We start from the raw sequence: 22,564 nt of genomic DNA, 5'->3' as shown, positions 1-22,564 counted from the left end.
CTTAATCAGCTCTCTCAGGACCCAGTTCTGTATAATTAGAGACTGAAACTTTAATCACCATGGATCCAGGGCATGGAGAGCGGGGCATTCTCAAACAGACACAAGCAGAAAATGATCACGGAAGAAAGAGCGACGACGTGGAAACAGACGACAGAAACGACCTCATTAGGTCATGATGTTTATTTACTCTGCTTGGGTTCGCAGACGGCGCGGACATATCCGAGCGTCACATGTGACTAATAAAACCCAATCTATGTCAGGATCATATCTGGTATGTCTGGACCGTATAATGCTAATTGTTCTTTGGTGGCATTGTGTGGCTGGATTAAAAAGGTCACAGCTTCCAGGAGGTCCTTACATAACAGCAGCTGTCTCTTCACCTCCTCTCCTTCTGTCTCTTTGTTTCTGCTCACCTTTCCTGCCATCCTCCCTCTTTTATTTTTCAGGGTCGTCTCCATACTGGCATATTAATTTTGCATTTGCATTTATTCTTTCATCCGATTTTCCCGTATCCTCTCCTCCTCTTATTCCCTTTACTTTAATTTTGTTTTACTGTGGTTAATGACTGGACACTGATTGTTTTCTGGGTCTAGCCGTCATTTTACATGTCAGGCAAACGCCCGCACCATCTGCCTCCGTCCAGACAACGGTATCGTTTCCTCCTAGATAAGAGCCTTTCCATTTGTTGAACCGTCATCGCGCGTCGCTGCGATTATCACAGCTGTTTCTGGAGTGATGGATCCGGTCATTTGACTGGCTCATAGTGAATCCATTAATCGCCGTGCACAGTTGTAATAATGGGCATTCCACTTCATTCAGCTCGGTTGCAATTTACTCCGCTGCGCCAACGCGAACCGAAGCTGCGGGCGCGATCACAGACGCTCCTGGTGCTTAAATAAATCAGCTGTTGCACATTCAAAATGAACTAATCACATGATACCATTCAATGGATGTTTCTGTCAAGGAAATTAATTGAATAGTAGGAGATTAGAGGAATTATTTCTTCTCTTGCTTAGTTTGAGATGAGAATATTGACTCATGGACCGTTCCGCCTCAGAATCATGCAGCTTTGTTTTTTACACTTTGGTTTTTGCACAGATTAAACAAGGAAGATGAAGCATGTGGATGAGTTTATAGGCACTGATCTTTTTATGTTCAGACAGAGCCAGGCAGCCCATTTTCTGTTTTTATTAGTGAAATCAATACTGAGCTATTACTTTTAAGGTGTACTAAACAATTAAGTTTCTAAACCTGCGATTTTTCCTCTGCAGCTGAGTTGCACCCTGCGTCGCTCTCGTATTTGACCTTGCGTGGGCCACAGTGTGAACCGAGGTTAATCGCTCAAAAGTCAAGCACTTGCACTTTGCGACATGATAGATGGCTGCGGCCTGGTAGTCCCACTGTGGGCCTTGATATCTGGAAAGCTAACAAGAGCTGAACTTGCTGCTTCATGTTTAAAAGGGACACTGATTTGAGCTGACAGGCCAGACTTGCTAAGTTCCTCACCAGAGCGCCCGGCCAGCTGACGAGGTGGAAACGTGTTAGTCACTCCGTGCAGACGCAGCTGTTGTGCACCACTCGGCAAAGAGAATGGTTGCAAACCCATATCAGGGCCTTTTAACATGAATTTTGTTTAATTTAGCAAGGTAGTTTGTGTTCTGAGAAGCAGGGAAGTGGCTCAGCTCAGCTGTGACATTAAAAGCTAGTCAGGTTTATTGGTTCCTTTCTCTGGCAAAAACACTCAGCAAACTTTATCTTACTGCAAGACCTCAATGCCAAGCTTTTAAATGTGCTGATATGTTAAAGTGCACTGCAGATCGTGTTTTAAATCTGACAGATCGTGCCCTCAGTTCTGTCTGCAAGCCAAAGAAGGACATCACTCACTACAATGAAGAGGCAGAATGAGAGTTGGAGCGAGAAAGAAAGTGTGTGTCTGCAGTATGAATAAATGTCTGGGCATGTGTTTGCACACAGGGGTGAAACAAGAAGTGAGTTACTCAGATTTGTCTATTGTCAGAATTTTAAACTGCCTGGTCACAGGATCACAACCGCTTTATATCCATGCTTGAGGTTCCATGAGGAAGCACCCAAACCTCGAATCGGTTCCTGCATCTGTGCCACTGCTCTGGGTGTACACGCTGCTGTGTGGACAAATGGATGGGTTCAGTTCCAAGAAAGAATTTCCTCATTGGGGATCAATACAATAAATAAAATTTAAAAAGGCATTTCTTTTTAAATAATTAGAAAATTGATTCAAATGTGCTAATTCCATCCTCTCCAGTGTTAACATGTCTTTTTTCTTTGTCTTCAATGATACTCGGGAAGATATACAGTTTGCGTTATGGACTGTTACACAGATAAAAGCATATTAAATGAGCATTTTCCACATTTTCCAAATTTCATCACATTAGTTTGTGGAGATGTAGAGATGCTTTGTTGAAGTAGATTGTTTCTAAGCCCTTGTAAGACTGAGACTCACTCATCAGACACTTTTCTTCAGTTATGTGTAATCAAGTGGTTCAGTGGCGCAGCCTGCACCCTTTGCTGCATGTTGCCCACCCTCTCTCCACTGCCAGCACACAAAGTAAAGTCATAAAAGCCCAAAAATAACTACTTCTTTTCCTTTCTTCTTTTTTTCCTAGTATGAATTCAAGGCTAAGAATATCAAAAAGAAGAAGGTCAGCATCGTGGTGTCCGTGGACGGGGTCAAGGTGATGCTGAGAAAGAAACAGAAGGTAAGTCAGTAGTACTGAATGTAAAATGACCATTTTCTACTGCAATATAACCAGTAATAATAAAAGTATTTATCTTTGCTTAATGGTAATTTGTTTCATGCACAGAGAAAAGAATGGACGTGGGACGAGAGCAAAATGCTGATCATGCACGATCCGATATACAGGTGAGTTGCATCTCTCATCTGAAGCAAGCCTATCCCATAAACCTGTCTGATATCCAGCCCAGTCGGCACTCCGCATGCCCGCGTTAGCTTTAACAAAAGCAATTACTCTGAGTGTGGGGCACATAATACATAACGTAAGCCTCTCAGTGGAAATCACATCCTCCAGCTCGGCCCCTGTGGATGAAGCCGAGTCATGCCTCGCAAGTCCTCACATGTTCTTTACCGCCCCGGACTTAGGTGCTCCACAGCGCTATATGTGCCCGTGTGTGCCAAATGCAGTTACTTTAATGATGAATAATCTATAGCTTGTGCATGCAGTTACTGCATATGTTTGTGCACTTAAAGGTAATTCCTCCAGAGAGGTATTCCACGCTCAGATTTTATTCTTAATGTCCAGTTTGCAGACACATGTGTCAGTGCCGTGTGTGCGATTGAAGTGTCAGCTGCGTGCGCGGTGATAATGGAGCCTGTCAACCAGTCATCAATAGAAACGTGAAGGCGTCAGTCACTTTTTTTATGATTCATATTTTATTGGGTTTTTTAAATCATACATTACAAGTACACTTGTGAAAGTGTTGGTTATAGAACAGTGTTGTGACAAGTATTGTAACTTGTATACAGAAAGTAAACAATAAGCTATGTTATGAAAGAGAGAAGGAACAACAACAACAAAAAAGAAAAACAAGAACAGTCTGAGGAAAAAAAAAAAAAAAAAAAAAAAGGATAAAACAGAGCACCGCAATACAATGAAATAAATATTTAGTCAGGAGTAATAATAATAATAATGATAATAATAATGGCAATGAAGAAGAGAAAAAAAAAAAAAAAAAAAAAAAAAAGGGGGGAGGGGGGGGGGGGGTAAAAAATCAAACAAACAGGAAAGGCATTGTGTTACATGCTCAGCGAGGTGTCATACTCGGGTAGGTTATCACATATCTTGCACAGGGTCTTTCATATTGGACAAGTACCGTTCCCATTTCAAGTTGAAGCCTTCCACTCTATTTATTAGTCTGTATGATAGGCCTTCCAATGCAGCCAGTTTGGCTAAGTGAGTATGCCAGAGGCTGACAGGGGGGGGCGATGACGCCTTCCACTCTGAAACAATAAGTTTGCGCCCCAGCATCAGTGCTACCTGGACCCACTCTGCAGTGTGGGGAGGAATGTCATCAAGTTGGGATGGGTCCCCCAGAATATACAACCTCTGGGAGAAGGGAATATCATGTCCTATAATCGTTGTGACATTATTATGAATCTCAAACCAATAGTCTTGTATTTTTTGACAGCTCCACAGCATATGAATCAAGGTGCCTTCCCCGCTCTGGCATCTCCAGCAGTCTGGGTTTTGTTTCAACTTAACTCTATATAGCTTAGAGGGGGTCCAATAGACCCTGTTCAGGATCTTGAATTGGACAAGCCTTGTTCTGAGTTCCCTGGACATCTTTTTTATGTTTCGTAAGATCCTACTCCACTCCCTGTCTGTGAATGAGACACAGAGATCTCCTTCCCAAATCGATTTAAGACTTGATGCACCTTTATCCGAGCATTTCAAGACCATTGAATAATACACTGAAGCTTCATGGCCTCTACCAAAAATTTTCATTATTTGTGTAAGGAAGCTTACAGTGGGGGGGGGTGTTGAAAGAGACCCGAATGTGTGCAGTAGCAGATGTCTGAGTTGTAAGTACTTCCAAAACTGATTCTGGGGCAGGTGAAATTGTGTCTTGATATCAGAGAACGACTTGAGTGTATCCCCAGCATATAGGTCGTCAAGGGTCAGAATTCCCCTGTCGACCCATGATTTCCAGAGAAAGGGTGATTTCCCTATGCAGAGTTTAGGGTTAGTCCATATGGAGGCTGCAGAGTGGAGGTTTGCGTCAAAGTTAAATATGAAGGCCATTCTTTTCCATACCCACTGTAAATGTGAAATAATAGGGTGACTTTGTGCCTCTAATGAAAGCTTAGTGGTGATGTAGTGCATAAGGGGGAGTGGACTACATAAAGGGCTTTCTAGACTGAACCACGGGGGTGCTCTTTCAGGAGGCAGTGCCCAGTGAACCAAGTGTCTTAGACTGAATGCATAATGATAAAAAAGCAAATTTGGAACCCCCAGTCCACCGTGGTCCACTGGCCTCTGTAATTTTTTCAAGTTCAATCTGGGTCGCTTATTGTTCCATAGGAATTTGTTGCAAAGACTATCAAATTGCTTAAAGTATTTTAGAGGGATCTTCACTGGTAGTGCCTGTAATAGGTAATTAAATTTGGGGGTGCAATTCATTTTTATGACATTGACCTTGCCCCAGAGGGAAAGTAATAGTGGAGACCACCGTTCTATATCAATCTTGAGTTTGTTCAGAAGGGGCTCAAAATTAACCTGGACCAACTCATTCAATGACGGGGGGAAAAGGATACCTAAACATCTAATACCTGATTGGGGCCAAGTGAAATCACCAGGTTGGAATAGGGTCTTGGGACAGTAGGAAGTCAGAGGTAAAGCCTCTGATTTGGCCCAGTTCACTTTATATCCAGATAATTTAGAAAACAGTTTAATAGTTTTGAGCAGAGCAGGGAGAGAGCGCTCTGGCTCTGTTATCAGGACCAAGGCATCATCCGCGTAAAGCATCAGTTTGTGACTAGTATTGCCAACTTGGATACCTGGGAAGTCAGGGTCTTTGCGAATAGCCGCTGCTAACGGCTCCAGCGCCAGTGCAAAAAGTAAAGGGCTCAAAGGGCAGCCCTGCCTAGTGCCTCTCTGGAGCTCAAAGGACTGTGATATTATGCTATTTGTTGTCACTGAGGCCTTAGGGTTGGTGTATAAAAGTCTGACCCAGCTAATAAATATCCTGCCAAAACCAAAAGCTTCCAGGGTGGAGAACAAATATTGCCACTCCACCCTGTCAAATGCCTTTTCAGCATCCAAAGACAGGGCGGCAGCAGGGGAGGGTGAGTTTTGGGAGGTCCACATGATGTCAATCAAACGTCTGATGTTGTCAGCTGAGCTCCTAGTACGAATAAAGCCAACTTGGTCGGGGTGAATCAGGTTGGTTATCACCTTATCTAACCTCACAGCTAGAACTTTAGCAAGAATTTTACTGTCACAGCAAATCAAACTGATCGGTCTATAGCTTTTACAATCTAGTGGATCCTTATCCTTCTTTAGAATGAGAGAAATTAGTGCCTCAGACAGAGTGGGGGGCAGGCAGCCCTTATCCAGTGCCTCGCTATACATTTGCAAAAGTAGAGGGGAGAGTTCCTCAGCATACGCCTTAAAAAATTCAGCTGTGAAGCCATCTGGGCCTGGCGCCTTGCTAGATGGAAGGCCACTAATAACATCCACAATTTCCTCCTTAGTGATTGGCGCATCAAGCAGATCTACCTGGCTCGCTGATAAGGTGGGGAGAGTGAGGGAATTCAGAAAAGCATGCGTCTCTTGCTGGCTGACTTGCGTTTCCGATGAGTAAAGCTTTGCATAAAACTCTCTGAATGCCATATTAATCTCTGTGGGGTCGCGCGTAGCAGCGCCACTTTCTGTCCTAATTGCTGCTATTGTGCTCTGGGCCTCTCTTTGTTTAATATATCTAGCCAGCAATCTACCTGCTTTGTCCCCCTCTTCAAAGTATTTTTGCCTAGTTCTGAAGAGGGAGAATTCTGCCTTCTGGGTCAAGATGGAATTAAGTTCATATTTTAGTCTGGTCAGATTAGTCAGATTAGTGGGGGTCATATTTTGCTTAAATGCAGCTTCGGCAGTGTGAATCTTCTTCTCCAAGTCAAGTTGTTTTGTTATGTTAGATTTCTTTTTGAAAGAGGCATGTTGTATTATATGACCTCTAATAAAAGCCTTGAGCGCTTCCCATGCCACACCAGCAGATGGTGCTGACTCCAAATTAGTTTCTATAAAAAGGTTAATTTGAGCCCTTAAATATTCTTTAAAATTCAGGTCAAGCAGAAGGCTGGAGTTGAGCCTCCATCTGGGAGACTTGGGGGTACTGCAGAAAGGGGTTACACAAAGAAACACAGGAGCATGGTCCGAGAGGAAAATGTTGCCGATAGAAGTAGATACTATGGAGGAGATGCCAAAGCCAGAGACAAAAAAATAATCGATCCTGGAAAATGTATTGTGGCGTGGGGAATAGAAAGTATAATCTCTTGTGGTTGGGTTTAATAACCGCCAGGTGTCAACTAGACCAGAAGCTTTGCACATTTTGTGCATAATGGAGGCTGATTTGCATTGACGCTGTGACGGGGTGCTACGATCCAATATGCTATCCATAACCTGATTAAAATCACCCCCCATCAAAATTGGATAATCTCCCATATCATTGAGTTTGCATTCTAGTTGCCCAAAGAAAGCGGGATCATCAATATTAGGAGCGTAGACATTAGCTAAAATTACTTTATGGCCCTGTATCTCGGCGAGTAGCATCAAAACTCTTCCAGCAGTATCAGTACTTTCCTTAATACATTTGAATTGTATTTGTTTGTGTACTAGAATAGTTACTCCCCTGCTGTGGCTATTCCAGCATGAGGAGGAGACATGACCAACCCAATCTCTGCAAAGCTTTCTAGATTCTTGAGTCAATAAGTGAGTCTCTTGGAGAAATGCTATATCACATCTTTTTGATTTAATGAATGTTATGACTTTTTTCCTTTTAATAGGGTGGTTAAGACCTCGCACGTTCCATGTCATTAGTTTCAAGGACCTTCCTTTATCCGCCTGCATCATTAGTTTGGAGTAGGTTTAGTAACCTCTGCTTATAGGCCATGTAACCTATCATTAAAGCCACCATCGCTGAGCAACAAACATCCTGGGCAACAAAAAAGTTGGGGGAAAAGAAAAAAGAAGAAGGAAAACCATATAATGGGAGAAAAAGACAAAGATACATACACATACTTACATGGTGACCATGAACTGTTGTCACCAGTAGGTGCACTAAAAGCACCAAGCCTAACACACAAAAAACTTGGTCCGTGACTTTGAACAGTCTAACAGCTCACAAAGAAGGCAGTCACGCAGCTATAATTATGTAGCTGAGAATTAGCAAGGGCCACATCAGTACAAAACTGTGTAAGGGCTGTAAGTAATAAACAGTAAAATATAACCAAAACTCCTGAACAGGTTTGTAGCTATACCTACCCATCCAGTGATGTCAATCTGAAGTGTACGTCTCCCTATTAGGCCCTTTTCAGATCTGGATTGTTCACTAGTGCTAATGGAAATGGTGGGAGTGAGTAAAAAGCAAAATAAAACAAAAAAATTCTAAAAAAATAAAGCAAAGTATAAGCTCAGGGGATGATATGTTCCCCCTGCTATAGCAACTCGAATGTCCACAGTAGACCAATAACATCTGAATTAGTATATAGGGCACAACCAAAAATGATGGGTATAATAGAACCCATAATGTCACCATCTAAAATAATAAATGAGATATATCTTCCATATTAGAATGTATTTAACGATGTAAATGAGAGACGTGTACAGTTCAACTGGATGGTTCTAGGTGACTGAAGAGCAAAATATGAGTATGCTTTCACGGGGGCAGAGAACGAATGAATTCCAGAGCTTTTTTGGGGTCTGTAAACTCACGTCTACCATCCGCCGTCCTCAGGGAGAGCACAGCTGGATACCTCACGGAGAACTTGATCCGACGCTCGTGAAGCAGGCGTTTGCATTGGTTAAAAGCAGCCCGTTTCTCGGTGACCAGTTTGGAGTAGTCAGGGAAGACCATGATGTGATGTTTGTCCCAGTGCACCTTTCCCATCTTCCGCGCAGCTTCAGCGATCCGTTCCTTGTCCTGGAATCTCAGGAAGCGAGCGACGATGGGTCGCGGGGGCTGGTCGTCCGGTCTGCGTCTGGCAAGGGTCCGGTGTGCGCGGTCGATTTCGAGGTCTCCCTGAAGGTCAATGTTCAGCATCTGTGGAATAACTTTGCGTAGAAAGGCGAGTGTGTCCGGGCCCTCGCAACCCTCCGGGAAGCCAACAAAGCGCAGGTTGTTCCGCCGGCTCCTATTTTCCAGGTCGTCCAGCTTCTGTCGCAAGATCTCCACCTCAGACTGAGTGGCAGGGGGATTAGTTACAAGCGCTTGATGTGCGTCTTCAAGGAAGTCTATGCGAGACTCAACATTGTTCAGGCGTGTAGCATCCACAGCACGAGTTGCTGACTCAATGGAGTTCAGCTTGCGTTCTTGAGACTCTGATGTTTCTCTTAAAAGTGCATAGATGCTCGATATGTCCTTGGCCATCTGATTAGGAGGAGGAGGAGGGGGGTTGGCCGTTTTGGGGGGCGACGGCGAAATGTTTTTAGCCGCGGTGTTAGCTGCTTTAGCTGCGTTGCTAGCTTCGCCGGGTTTGCTAGCCGTCTCTTGACTTCGTGTAGCGGGCTTTTGCTGCTGGCCAGGCATCGTAACTCCACAAATGTAGTTTCAGAATTCTCAAACATAAAATGTGTCACTCAGAGGTCGAGAGAAGTACCGTGTAACCCTTCACTTAAATAAAATAAGCTACTCGACTGCGGAGCCTCCAACTAAGCTGCCATCTCCGCTGCCAGCATCACGTGACACCAAGGCGTCAGTCACTTTGAAAGCATCTCCTAGCGACATAGCCGCAAAGAGTCCAGATTGTATCCGTCGCATTAGAACCTCTGAGGAAACCGGCATCGCGTGCACTCGGGGATTCTATGTGTGTGTGTTTGTAAATTATGGATGAATCTGTGGGAGGATCTCATTTAGAAAAAGAAAAATTGCACCTCATCAGGGGACTGCGCGTGATAAATGTATTTATCCTTGCGTTCGTTCCAGGGTTTTGCGAGTGTGTGATTCAGGGGTAGACCTTCGTAATTTGTTTGCCTGGTTCCCAGCGGAGCTACAGATGGAGATGGAGCTCTGACCCTTTGCCTTGCCAGTTCACTGCAGAGGGTGATGGTGTAGTAGGGTGTCTGGCAGTGACAGAGCCAGACGGGGCAGGATATTTGTACAACATAAGACACAATGAGTACACAGTATACTGTAAAAAAAAAAATCTTTCTTTGCCCTTAATTGTGTATTTAATAAGTTATAGCGGTGAAGAAGAGGGAGGATTATGTTTAAAAAATTTAACTTTCTGTAACTTTCATAATTTAAATTTGCTTTTTTCCAGGATTTTCTACGTGTCTCACGACTCCCAGGACTTAAAGATCTTCAGCTACATTGCAAGAGATGGCTCCAACAATTCCTTCAGATGTAACGTGTTCAAATCAAAGAAGAAGGTTTGTCTCAGCACGTGCAGCGCACTACAGATCTGCATTATTAAAGTGGAAGCTGACTATGAAGCCACAGCGAGCAGATGGTTAGATTAGCTCAGTAAAACAGAAGCAGAAAATGAGGTAAATTGCCCTTCTTAACACATCAAGAGCGGCTGTTTGTATTCCGCTCTATTCCTCCCCCTTTACCTTTAATCTGAGAATGCATTTTACAACTGCGTCGGCCCGGTTAACCGATTTTGGTTCAGAATCTGATCTTAAATTCAATTTCCAGTGGCTTAGTTAAAATTCGGTGGCGCAGCAGACCCACAGCCTGTGTGGAATACAGAGCAGATGCAGCCAAGGACAAGGATTACAACTGCACATTTCGGACAGGCTTCTCTTTACCTCACCTCAGTTTAAGCTCTTTTTGTGTGTCTCAGCAGTTTTTGCACGTTAGATGTACGTAACTCGTACCAGTCAGCTGTAAATGAAAATTGTCCCACATAAGTGATATTAACTAGTATCTTAACCCGTCGGTTACTGAGAGATTATATACATTACCTTGCTGTGCTGTTTATCTAAATCTTTCCCATGCCAGACGCAGGCCATGCGCATTGTTCGGACAGTAGGTCAGGCGTTTGAAGTTTGCCATAAGCTCAGCCTGCAGCACGCCGAGCAGGACGGTGACGGACAGGCGGACGGAGAGAGCGACAAGTCCACAGACGAGCCCAGCAGCAATGGTGAGGACCCCCTGATGGGGTTTACCGTTATCTGCCGTCCACAATTTTGCCTTTGAAGAGCACAATTAATTGTGCATGGTTCACTGGATGAGTTTAATGATCACAATAATTACAGTGTACTACCATAAGGTATTTAAGCTCACATTGAGATCCAGAGTCTGCACAATTCATTTAGTTGCATATGCATGCCGCCAGTACGTGTCTGAGCTATCAGATAAGACACCTGAGCCCACAACTTGTAAAACATGGCACAAATCAAAAGATGCAAGCTTTAAACTTCTTTGGTAATGATTTGCCAGACTATCAAAAGCTGCTTTTGGCATAAATTGTCTCCTCAGTTTAAACGAGACTTCGCAACTGTGCCAGTAGCCACATCCATTCAGTTGGTGCATTGCCATCCAACTCTTTTTTATCTACATTTCAATTTGCACTTAAATAGAAACTTGAAATATATAACGTGCAAATTGGAGTAGAGTTAGAAAAATATATATCTTTTAATTAAGTCATCTCTCTCTGTCCTCTTTTTCAGCAGTGGTTTAATAGAACTGGAAAAGTAGCTGTTTTTTCTAAAGCCAATATACTTTCTAAAGCCTTTTGTGCATTTTCTAGAAATGCCCTTCAACTATTACAACTTTTAGATGCACTACTGGCTGCTGATAATCTCAGTAATCTGATGTTTGGAAAGAATAAATGAGGCTGGTTAGAAATCATTAGTTCAGCAAGTTTTTCTTCAGAAACTTGGACAAAGTTCGATAAAGCGAAAGGTAGGGGATCACCAAAGTAACCGGGATGTATCCTCTGGGCGCTGGGGACATTTGCACCAAATTTCATTCCAATTCATTCAGCAAGTGTTGAGATATTTCAGTCTGAACCAAAGTGGTGGACTGGCTAGATGAAAACTTTTGCTTGATGAATGATGTTGTAGAGATTTTAATGTGTTTTCAAGGACATTGCTATTCAAGTCTCAAATAGGTCCAAGGCAAAAGTTAGGTTTGATGTAATTTTATTTAATCTGAACGTTATGAAATCTTATTTTAAATCTTGTTTTTTTCAACTTTAACATTTGCAGCCCTGCAGATATGACTGTCACAAAAGCCCCACAAAGGTTTACCTTGCAGAGAACCATGGCAACCATTCTTCACATAGAAACATTCTGATAAAATAAAACACACATTTTACCTTCAACATCTACCCTGCGCAGTGATAATGTGGAAAACAGTGGAGTTTCTAAGCTTCTTTTTGTCACTTTGTTCATCCAAGGTTTGCATTTCTCCTCCTCTGAAGCTTGCCTTTACCCTTGTTTAGTCTGAATTACACGCCTCTTTACGGTCTAAATGGAAGCGTCAAACCTCACTAGCTCATTAATTTACTGCAGTGGTCAAACAGGATCAGCACAGATGTCTGCTCACAGTGGATTGTAAACAGACTGAAGGGACAACATGAAGATAATGTGGATCTGTGGGGCGTTCTCCGAGGCGTCGTGCTGGACGCTTCTCATGTAGAACGGAGGGTAGCTGTGGGAAAGGTTCCTGTGATTACAACTTTCACCAGACGACGCGAGAGGGTGATTGCCTGTGTTACCCGTAATGAGTGTAATTTGCACGGTGAATGGAGAGTTGTCTGGCATCAGAGGACTATCCATTGAGAGCATACTCGGCAAGTGTTTGCTCAAAATAACATTCATGTGGGGTTTAGTTATAAATTAAGACCACGTATGTTTGATGGATGCTCGTTCAGTAATTTACTGTGGAGCTGGACATATCCGAGCCTGCACAGCCATATCAAGCAAAAAGTAAAAGTAAACCGTGGCGGTGCCTTTCGCAGGTCGCAAACTGACAGGAGCAGGGCGAGAAGATGAGGACGAGGACAGCAAACGAGTGGGAAGACGAGGAGGAGAAGATCCTTCAGCCGGCGCTTCGCTGTGCGAGAAGGCAGTCAGCGAAATTCTGCAGAGCCTGGCGGAGCTGAACGTCGTCAAACCCGGACAGACTATCATGGTGAGACGCTGCAAGATGCTTGAAAAGACTGAAGTAAGCACAATGCTTTGTGCTTGAAATATTAGGTCTCAAAATAAACTCTAGCTCAGGATCTGCTGCTGCCTAACTGTTTTTAGTACCTACACGCAAAAGTTCCAATCAGAAAGTCAATGATGACTTTTTTTTTATATAAAAATACATACACTGATCAGGCGTAACATTATGACCACCTTCCTAATATTGTGTAGGTCTCCCTTGTGCCTCCAAAACAGTTGTGACTCATCAGAGAATGGACATGGGCCTTGATCAGTTTGGGATCTAGTGAATTTGGAGGCAAGGTCAACACCTTGTGCTGTTCTTCATGTTTTTTTTAGTTGTTCCTAAAGTGTTTTTGTGTGTGTGTCTGTGTCAGGCTGCATCCTGCTGGGGAGTGTCATTGCTATGGGGTGGGGGTGTCTGGTCTGGTCTAGGTGGGTGCTACATGTCTAAGTAACATCCACACCAATGAATGCCACGTCCAAAAGTTTCCCAGCAGAACACTGAATTGTCAAAAGATGGTCAATGTCACTGACTTCTCCTGTCGGTGGTTTTAATGTTGTGGCTGATCGGTGTAAATTGAACTCCCTACTCTCTGGTTATGTTACACAGAGAACAATGCAGTCCGCCTGTGTCACATTTAGGTTATAGCAGTCTTTATTTGTCATTCAAAAACTCCTCTTTAGGATTCTTTGAGCCGTTTGCATTGGTGAAACTGTTATAAGACGTTTATTTAATCCCACGTGTGGGAAATTTCCTATATTATACACCCATGAGTGCAGGATGAGTCATCAACATTTTAAAATAGTTTTCCAGGGAGAGACAAACTTCAAAATACCTACAAAATAACTTTTTGTAGGTGAGTGTTGGGCTTGTTACTGGCCTACAAGTCCTGTGTCATTTAAAACACTTGGGGGCTTTAAATATAATAGCAATGTACAATGCACTCAATAAACTTAAAGGAGCACTGCTGCATGACGTGGGCATGAGCGTCAATTTGTCCATCTGTTTTAACTGGAAAAGTCTTTTTCTGAAGCATCTAGCCCCTTTATTGTGCCAATATTTTCTGTCATGCCTGCTGGTCAGCGCAACCTTACTGCAGGATTCATTTGTAAGGGCAGCTTCATCGTAAACACCGCTTTGGTACGACAGTTTATTCCCATCATAGTGGATGTTTCCCCTTTTATTACCGACACTGGCAATAGAGGTCAGCCAGCGGCAGCAGCATCCACGTTGTAATGATCGCTGGTTTCTTTGCTCCAGACTGCGTCTGTCTTTGTAGCTACAGGACACCGACTCCCCTCTCCCTGATTAATCGCTTTGGCTTTAGTGGTGTTTTGATGCTATTATCTGTGCACGGTGCAGCCAAATGGCTCACAGAACTGAGGAAGGACGGTAATAGTGCTTTGTCATCTGCTGCAGTACCTGACCAGATCAGTGGCTGCAGCTCCCCCTGACTAAAAGCAGCCTCAATTTGGCAGCAGATACCACAGATATAACACGCCCTGGTCACTCCTGCGTTGGGTAGAAGCATCAGGCTTTATTTTCTGTTTGAGATTTGTCAGATTGATGAAGTCTCTTAATGTTTTGACAGTGACAGGATGAAAAGATGCAAACATTGGAGGCTTTGGCGTGTCATGATCATTTCTTTGAATTTGTCACCAGAGGAGTCCGTGTGGGATAGAAACCATTATTCCCGTGCTACCAACAGAGAGAGAGAGAGAGAGAGAGAGAGAGAGAGAGAGAGAGAGAGAGAGCGGCATTGGAGCAGGGAACCTGAATATTCCTGCAGGCTGTGTAAGGGGGACACCTAATCCCAAAAACCCAAGTCTGTTCCCTTTGATTTCTGAGGAACGCCACCATAATCCCATCGAGGGGTTCGCGAACATCTGCTCTACGAAGATAAGCACAGGAGGGAAAAGAGAGAGGGGAGGGAGAAAAGAAATATGAAAGATCTGGATGACAGAAAGGAAGACTGGGGAAAAAATAAAGATATTGACAGGGGTGATGGGTTGTATTGGGTACAAAATAATAACAGAAACACCTCCGAGACCACCTGAAGTTTGGATTACTTTTTATTGAAGCTGCTGGTGGTTATTATTTCTATAATTAAACACCTGAAATTAAGTTATTAACAGTGACCTGAGCGCTAAATATTCAGCTAAAATTTTGTATTTGTTTTTGTCGAAGCTCTTAGCGTTGGCGGGGCTTCACTTGAAAAGACCGTGCGGCGCATTTGAGTTATTGCTGTGAGTCAGACCACACCCACACAGTCCAGATGTCTCAGTAAACAATAACTGCGACGTTTCTCCAGCCGGAACATTTTAAAACTACTGCACAAACATCCCACATCACAGGTATCAGCATTGAGAACGGTGACAACAGCTGTCCCTAATTTGTGTTTGGCCTGTGGGTTGCGTTGTTTATAACTGACAGCGATGATCGATAAGCTGTACTGTGTCTCTGCATTTATCAAAATGGAATTTAAAGTATGAAATTATAATCAAATTAAGCTAAGATTCACTCTGAGAGTACATTAAGATGAATGTGTTGTACTTTACAGTGTGCTAGTCTGCCCTCTAGTGGTGGGATGTTCGCATTACACCCAGAGAAAGTCATTTTGCATGAGGGCAGCAGGACCTGGTGTGATTAGACAGTGTTTTTGTCTGAACATATCTTGTCACTGCAGCTTTTAACACACAGAGACACACACTAAAACCACATAACTTATGTAAGAAAGTGAGAGAAGTGAAAAGTTGCTTAGGAAATGTCCTTTTTCTCCCCGAAATATTTGTGCGAGCAAAGATCGTCTTGAAAAACATCTAACGACATGAGCATGAGAGACGCTGGGAGACATTTAGAGGCAGGCTGGAAGCAGAGAGACGGAGATCGAGTATATAATATGGTAAAGAGCTAAGAGTTTTTTGCAGTTCTGGAGAGCCTTTAGTGAAGGCCTCCAGGGAGCTCCGGATCAATGAGTCGCAGTCTTGCGCTCTGGGACTAAAGTTTCTCTCCTACTGGTTCATTAATTACATCCATGTGGTGCCCAAGGTCTAATAATAGGTCCTATTATGTAGCTAGTGTGAAAGACTGTCAGCGCTGTGGGTTCAGAGGACCAACACAGTTAACACAGTAATCTCTCCTTCAATAAAATGTATTGGTTTAATTTTTTTTGTCTTCTTGGGTTTTGTCTGGGTTCAGGACTTTGATCGACGGTCCTTCTTCACTGTGACATCCCAAGGCATCACTCCCAGCAGCCCTCCGTCTCTCACTCCCCTGGCGTCGCAGCACTACCTGCAGCTCCTTCAGCAGCAGCTGCAGCAGCAACAGCAGCACACGCAGGTGGCCGTCGCACAGGTAAGAAACACAACAAACGCAGCAAAAGGGTTGTAAAGCTTAGACACGAGTCTATGAAACATCTTCAGTTTGCAGTGAGAAATCTTTTTTTTGGCATAATAATGCATCACCAAATGCAGTTATCTCTCTGTTTGTCACCTAATCAGTTCATCCGCTCTCAGACTGGTTCCTCTCTAGAGTTGCAGCACTTTGTCAGACTCTTTGCTCTTTCCACTATCTTCCCGGGCAGGCTAGTAACAAATCACTTGTGTCACCGTGGAGAGGACATCTCTGATCAATATCAGTAATTTCTGTCTACCTTATATATCTTCTTTGACCCTCACTCCGATTTCAATTCCATCTGGCCTCACTGAAGCAGGATGAGTTAAATCCATGTCGTGAATTCAACGCATCCCGCGCGGCATTCATTTTTATATTTTTATTTCAACTGTAAATTTCTGCATGGCGTAACGTGTAAAAATAGACTTCCTTTCTTGCACAAACTCCACACGTGGACAGATGTGCACGACTTGTGCTGCAGGCTTGTGGTAATATTGACATTTCAGTGCTCATGGGACACTCCAGGCTTGCAGCCAGCGCGCAGCCCGAGAGTTTGAGGGTAAAAAATATCGGCGGAATGGCAACAAACAGAAGCTACCCTTGCATAGCGCTTGTCCTAAATAAACGCACTGTATGAGCCGTGTGATTTGCATGGGATGACCGTGTTATTTCTGTGTGCTATTATACTGAGGCTGCTCCACTAGGGGGCAGCACTAACACAGTAATGGAAGGACAGTTAGTGCACAACCTGTACTGCAACAAAACATCTAGAAAAGTAGTAATTCTGGATATATAAAGCATTCTTTATTAATGTCAATAAAATATTTATATTTACCTCGTTATTGAATGTCTGATTCTGTTCATCACTCTTTCGTAGCAAACCTAATTTCTTTCAGCTTCAGTTTTGCAAGAATAGTCTAAAACACTTCATAACACTAAAAAACAATCATGGATAAGGAAAATAATTTAAACTACACTTATAATGAATATTGGATCTAGACATTTGCATACGCTGTATATCAGATCGGAGTCCCTGCCCTTTGTTCCCGCTTCAGGTGCAGCTACTGAAAGATCAGATGGCGGCAGAGACCGCCGCTCGCATGGAGGCCCAGGCCCGCGTCCACCAGCTGCTGCTCCAGAACAGGGACTTGCTGCAGCACCTGGCCCTGCTCGTGCAGCAGCTGAAAGAGCTGGAGGCCCGCTCCCCAAAAGCAACGCGACCGGGGCAGCCGCAGCAGGAGCTCCAGGCTAATGGACACAGTAAGTGACCGGACATTGTGGTCTCTCAGATGAACTCGTGTCAGGTCAGATAGACTTGCGCTTGCAGCGGCGAGCACTGCAGCGCACCTGACACGAGTCGCTGCTCACTCCTCTGTTGGATGATGTAGAGTGTCACAACACGAGCCATCATCACTCAGTGACTTCCTGCTTACCCATGCTGCCGGTTAGGCTCGGTGATAATGATGCTCTGCAAGAACTTTTCCCTTAGCACTTTTAACTGTGCCGAGAGGAAAAAATACTGTCCTCAAGGGCTGAGGAAAAGCAATTTAAAGCATTCTTGAAGATGGTAGTTAGGCTTTTTAATGTATAAAAACGTCATGTCAAATTTAATGGTAAAGAATAAGGAAGAAAACTGCTCATTTCAGATCACACTGAAAAGTTACTTATATTTACATTTGTTTCTAAGATACAAGTTGTTTGCAGTTTATATAGCCTGTGTTACATTTACAAGACCAAAAGACTATAATCAGACACTCTCACATAAACGTTAGCTCATCTCAGTGCTTAGCTACCTAACACTGGCAGTAAACACAAACTAAATCTGAGGTTGAGGTGAAAGTCATACAATTTATGCAGATCAGGCACAACATTATGACCACCTGCCTAATATTGTGTAGGTCTCCCTTGTGCCTCCAAAACAGTAGTTGTGACTCATCAGATAATGGACATGGGCCTTCTGAGGGTGTCCTGTAGTCGGGCTTTGGGTCCTATGGGTTGAGGGGAGGGGAATCTGGAGGCCAGGTCAACAAGTTGTGCTGTTCTTTATGTTTTTTGAGTTGTTCCTAAAGCATTTCTGTGTCATGCATCCTGCTGCCATCAAGGAGTGTCATTGCTATGGGGTGGGGGTGCCTGGTCTGATCTAGGTGGGTGGTATATGTCTAAGCTAAAAGGTTACACAAATGCCAGGTCCAAAAGTTTCCCAGCAGAACATTGCATTGTCACAATATAGTCAATGTTATTTATTTCTCCTGTCAGTGGTTTTAATGTTGTGGCTGATCATTGTATTTAAAGTTAGATTAAACATAAACCAGATACTAACCACTGAGGTGATTGAAACCCCATCCTCAGGAAATCAGATCAGAGTCAATATTTCTACATGAGATTTTACTTTGGGATCTTTGCGGTTTTATATCATCCTAACGATTAAAATCCAGGGTCATCCTCTCACTGCATTACACACCACGCTCTAGACTCTTTAAAACCACATCCTGTCAGCATTATCTCACACTCACAGACTTTGTTCTTTGTTCTTCGTTGTGAGTTTTGATTGTGTTAACGTTTATTTTGGTACACAAATGCACACATTTCAATCCCAAAGGTGGATATCTGGAGCAGGGTTGTGTTTACGGGCCTAAACGAAAGACCTGTCCAGCCAAAAATGATGATGACACGAAGCACTCCCTGAGCAGAGCTGTGTGTATCTAGTAGAAATCTGTACACATATTAATTGTGTGTGCATTTTAAAGTTGACGCATCACGCTTCATGTCTGTATTAATCATATTAGGCCTGTCAGTAGAAGATGCTAATCTTGCTAATCCCAAACATGGCTGCCCTGAGTGCAGTGACTGGCATCGTGCCAGCTCCTCCTTCTGTACTGAGAGTCAGCGCTTCTCTGTCAAATCATGATTTAAAGAAAAGTCAACATGCAGGTTGCCTCTTCTCATTGTTATTAATGTCGTTTTTAACGGTGGCCTTTATTTGATTTGTTGTCTGTGTTTTTCTCTGTGTCCCAGATGGCCATCAGTCATTATGCAGCTCAGTTTCTACATCAGCTAAGTCTCTCACTCTGAATCTGAAGAATCACTACAGTCAGACCCTGGACCAGCTCATCACCTCCACGCCCTCGTGGCCGCTCCAAACCTCCCCCCTCTCCCTCGCCCAGGTGGACAGTGCCGAGTCCTACCTCAACCTGCTCAACCTGGAGAGCAGCACCAAGCCAGCGGTCCCAGTCAGCGACCTGGACCCCTTCATCAGGGCCAACGGCACCGCGGACAGCAAGGAGAGCTCCTGCAACGAGATTGTCCCGTTCACGTCGAGAAACTCTGCCAACATGGATGAGAAGTAAGGCTGCTGTCTTTATGTTTATTGCATAGAGAGAAAATGATCTCAGTTGGCATAGTGTGTACACATTGAAAGCCATTCCCTTGCCCGTCACTTTGTAGCTGACAGTTGCTCGCTAGTGGACATTCCACGCTCCGGTTGCCAATGTACTCCATTTGAAAATATTGGCACAGATGCTGCCGCTCCATCTGGGTTTGCCCAACGCTCCAAGTTCATTATCATATGATGACTTTGATGGTCGGAACAAAAGTCGTGGGTAGCAGCTTCCCTTGTGATTAACAGCTCTGTGTTTGCGTCATATGTCAAGGAACTGCATCAGTCGCTAATAATGGGCGTCAATCAGTCCTGTCGCCACAAAGTTGAGCTTAGTTCAACTTGGTACCCACCCACTTCACATCACTAAACGTTTTCCTGCCTATAATGGCTGCATATTACTGAGTTGCTGATAGTTGTTTCCTGTGTGCTTGCCCTGTTAATCATCATGAAAAGTTTAAAATATGTTAATTTAGATTATTTCTGAGTTTAATTAGAAGTTACAGTAAAGCTAACGCAAACCGGGTCTGACCGATGTGAGGTATTGGTCGGCCAACTTCATCAGCTGCTATTGACCTACCGCAGATTGAACCGTATCCAGTTAATCCAATAAATGATATCCTGCAAGCACCGATTTAAAAAATTACCTTGTTGTGCAGCAAAGATCGCCCTGATTCCATCATTTACTACACTCTCGGCAATGTGTGCAGCACATGTTGCAAAGTGAACGTCACAGCTGAGCAAACGGGTGATGGGGAGTCAAGTGGTGTCTTCATCGTATGTTGCTAAGCAATCATTGCCTGATATTTAGCAATAGTGGAGTTGTTAACCCTTTTAAAATCGGGATCGCCCTCAGCCCCAAAATACAGTATCGTTCAGATGCTATACCAAAAAGTTAGCTTAGCTTAGCTTAGCTTAGCTTAGCATAAAGACCATAAGGAGGTTTCCATTCCCAGGCAAGAAATACACAGACACATAATGACCTATAAGACAACAAACTGAGAATTGAATAGCTTTTTTAGTAAACTTTGAAGAACTAGCATAGCTTTGTGCTAAGCTATACTCTTGGTGCTTGCCGGTATAGCTTTATATTTTACGAATATGTCAAGAGAATCAGTTATCTAAGCCTCTGGATATTTCCCAAAATGTTGAACTGTTCTTTTTATGTGCACACACACTTCTATTGTAGCACCAGTCAGTTTGTGTTTGGAGTAACCAGGCTACACGGCGATATACACATCCCGTAGCTTTTAGTGTTATTAGCGGAGAACTGCTCAACTCAGCAGAAACCGCCTCCGGCTAATGAAAGTGTGACGGTAATCAGGGGATTACAGAATACAGGGTGAAAAGGGTTCGGGTTAGACAAACAAAGGAGGAATCGGAGCAGCTGTCGAGAGCGAATGAGATTTAAGAGAAACACGGAAACTCCATCAGCTTTAGCTCCCGCCAGTGTTTGGGTTTCACGAAATAACTCATTTCGAGAAGCACGTGTCGAATGAGTAAAGACGGTAAATGGAAACAATCTCTTTTTGGAATAATTTATGATGAATGCTTTTCAGGGATTCTTGAGGTTTTATTCTTTCGCTGCCTTGCACATTTTTACCTTTTTTTTTGTGTCTGAATTCTTTGGCTCAGTGATACCCACACATCCCTCGCCGTGAACGCATACATGGAGCATATAATCGCTTTTTAATGAACTTTTAAATGAGGTTTTAATCTCCTTAAAGCCATCACAAAGAGAAAACATTTGCAACATGGAATCAAGCCGAGCTCTCAAGCAGGACAAACTCCTCTTCTGTCTGCTCTCCTTCTTCTCACACTTAATGCGTTTCTCCGCAGAGAAATCTTCTCGGAGAGCATGTTAAAGTTGATTTCAGATCAGACGGGAAGAGAGGGGGAAAAAAAGCTGGAATTGACTCATTGTAGTGAGTAGTGTGTATTTGAGGATATGCTGCCATCTTTGTGTGCCTGCAGCTCGTCCAGCCGCACATCCTGTGGTTTCCTGCAGCTCGGACTCCCAGCCAATCCCATCTCCCATCCTTTCACAACCTGAAACTCTACCCCGCTGCGTGTGTCTGTATATATTTTTCTGACATAAGCCCAAGGAGAAGGGGGGAAAAAAAAAAGACAAAACCTCAAATCTCTTCCAAAAAAGAGGCCTCCTGTTACTGTACGTTTCCATCCGAATATTGGTTTCATCTGGGAGCGCGTTGCGTGCCAGGCTTACAACCCCCATTTTCCCTTTATTTATAATTATATAACAACAATTCGCTCTTCCTCCTGAGCTACTATATCCCACCACATTTTCTGTTTTCTATCTCAAAGGCTTAAAAAAAAAAGTTCAAGCAGCTTAGAAGTGTACCGTTTATGTTCTTTCGGTAAAGTGGCTTTTCCTTATCTGCCCCTCGTCCTTAATCAGCTTCTGTTCGTCTCCTCTCCCGAGAGGAGAGTGACTTCATCCTTATGTTAATAGTAATCATAAAACGTTACGCTTGTACACAAATGTCTTATATAAAAAAGAATAAGAAAAGTCAGGTTATTAACTGTACAGAAGCTGACCATAAAACTGGGCAGCAACTTGGCAAAGCCACATTTTTGACCTTTTCGCTGTTTAACGCACTTAATCTCACAATAGCGTTGGAAAAATAGGAGGAAACAACAAGAGGAGGAATGGAAACTTCAACGCCTTTGTGATTTTTCTTTGCATTACCTTAGGTGCAGTCAGATTGCTGCCCTCCTCCCTCCTCCTACCTCCTCCTCCTTCTCCCCGCCGCGCAGCAATTTTTATTGCTTCCATTTGCTTTTGTTTTCTGGATTTCCCCAGCGGATCAATGTTTACAGCCTGAGTGGCCCGCGATTTTATGTCCTACGCGATCTAGCAGACAGACACTCCACTGCCATCCTGCCTCACCCCCCCCCCCCCCCCCC

General features: G+C 43.6%; 1 protein-coding gene across 1 annotated transcript in view; it reads left to right on the top strand.

The window, feature by feature from the left end:
- LOC311508235 (carboxyl-terminal PDZ ligand of neuronal nitric oxide synthase protein) overlaps window positions 1-22,564 on the top strand; it is a 53,890-nt gene that overhangs the window by 21,967 nt on the left and 9,359 nt on the right. The window contains exons 3-10 of the mRNA XM_084572932.1: window positions 2,643-2,735; window positions 2,841-2,899; window positions 10,028-10,136; window positions 10,711-10,852; window positions 12,677-12,849; window positions 16,066-16,221; window positions 17,316-17,520; window positions 19,276-19,603. Of these exons, the coding sequence (XP_084429058.1) occupies window positions 2,643-2,735; window positions 2,841-2,899; window positions 10,028-10,136; window positions 10,711-10,852; window positions 12,677-12,849; window positions 16,066-16,221; window positions 17,316-17,520; window positions 19,276-19,603 (1,265 nt within the window). The remainder of the gene's footprint in view (window positions 1-2,642; window positions 2,736-2,840; window positions 2,900-10,027; window positions 10,137-10,710; window positions 10,853-12,676; window positions 12,850-16,065; window positions 16,222-17,315; window positions 17,521-19,275; window positions 19,604-22,564) is intronic.

Source organism: Chelon labrosus (assembly GCF_963514085.1).
Source record: "Chelon labrosus genome assembly, chromosome: 22".
Lineage (NCBI taxonomy): Eukaryota > Metazoa > Chordata > Actinopteri > Mugiliformes > Mugilidae > Chelon > Chelon labrosus.
Note: the sequence above shows the minus strand (reverse complement) of the source record. Positions and strands in the feature narration are given on the sequence as shown.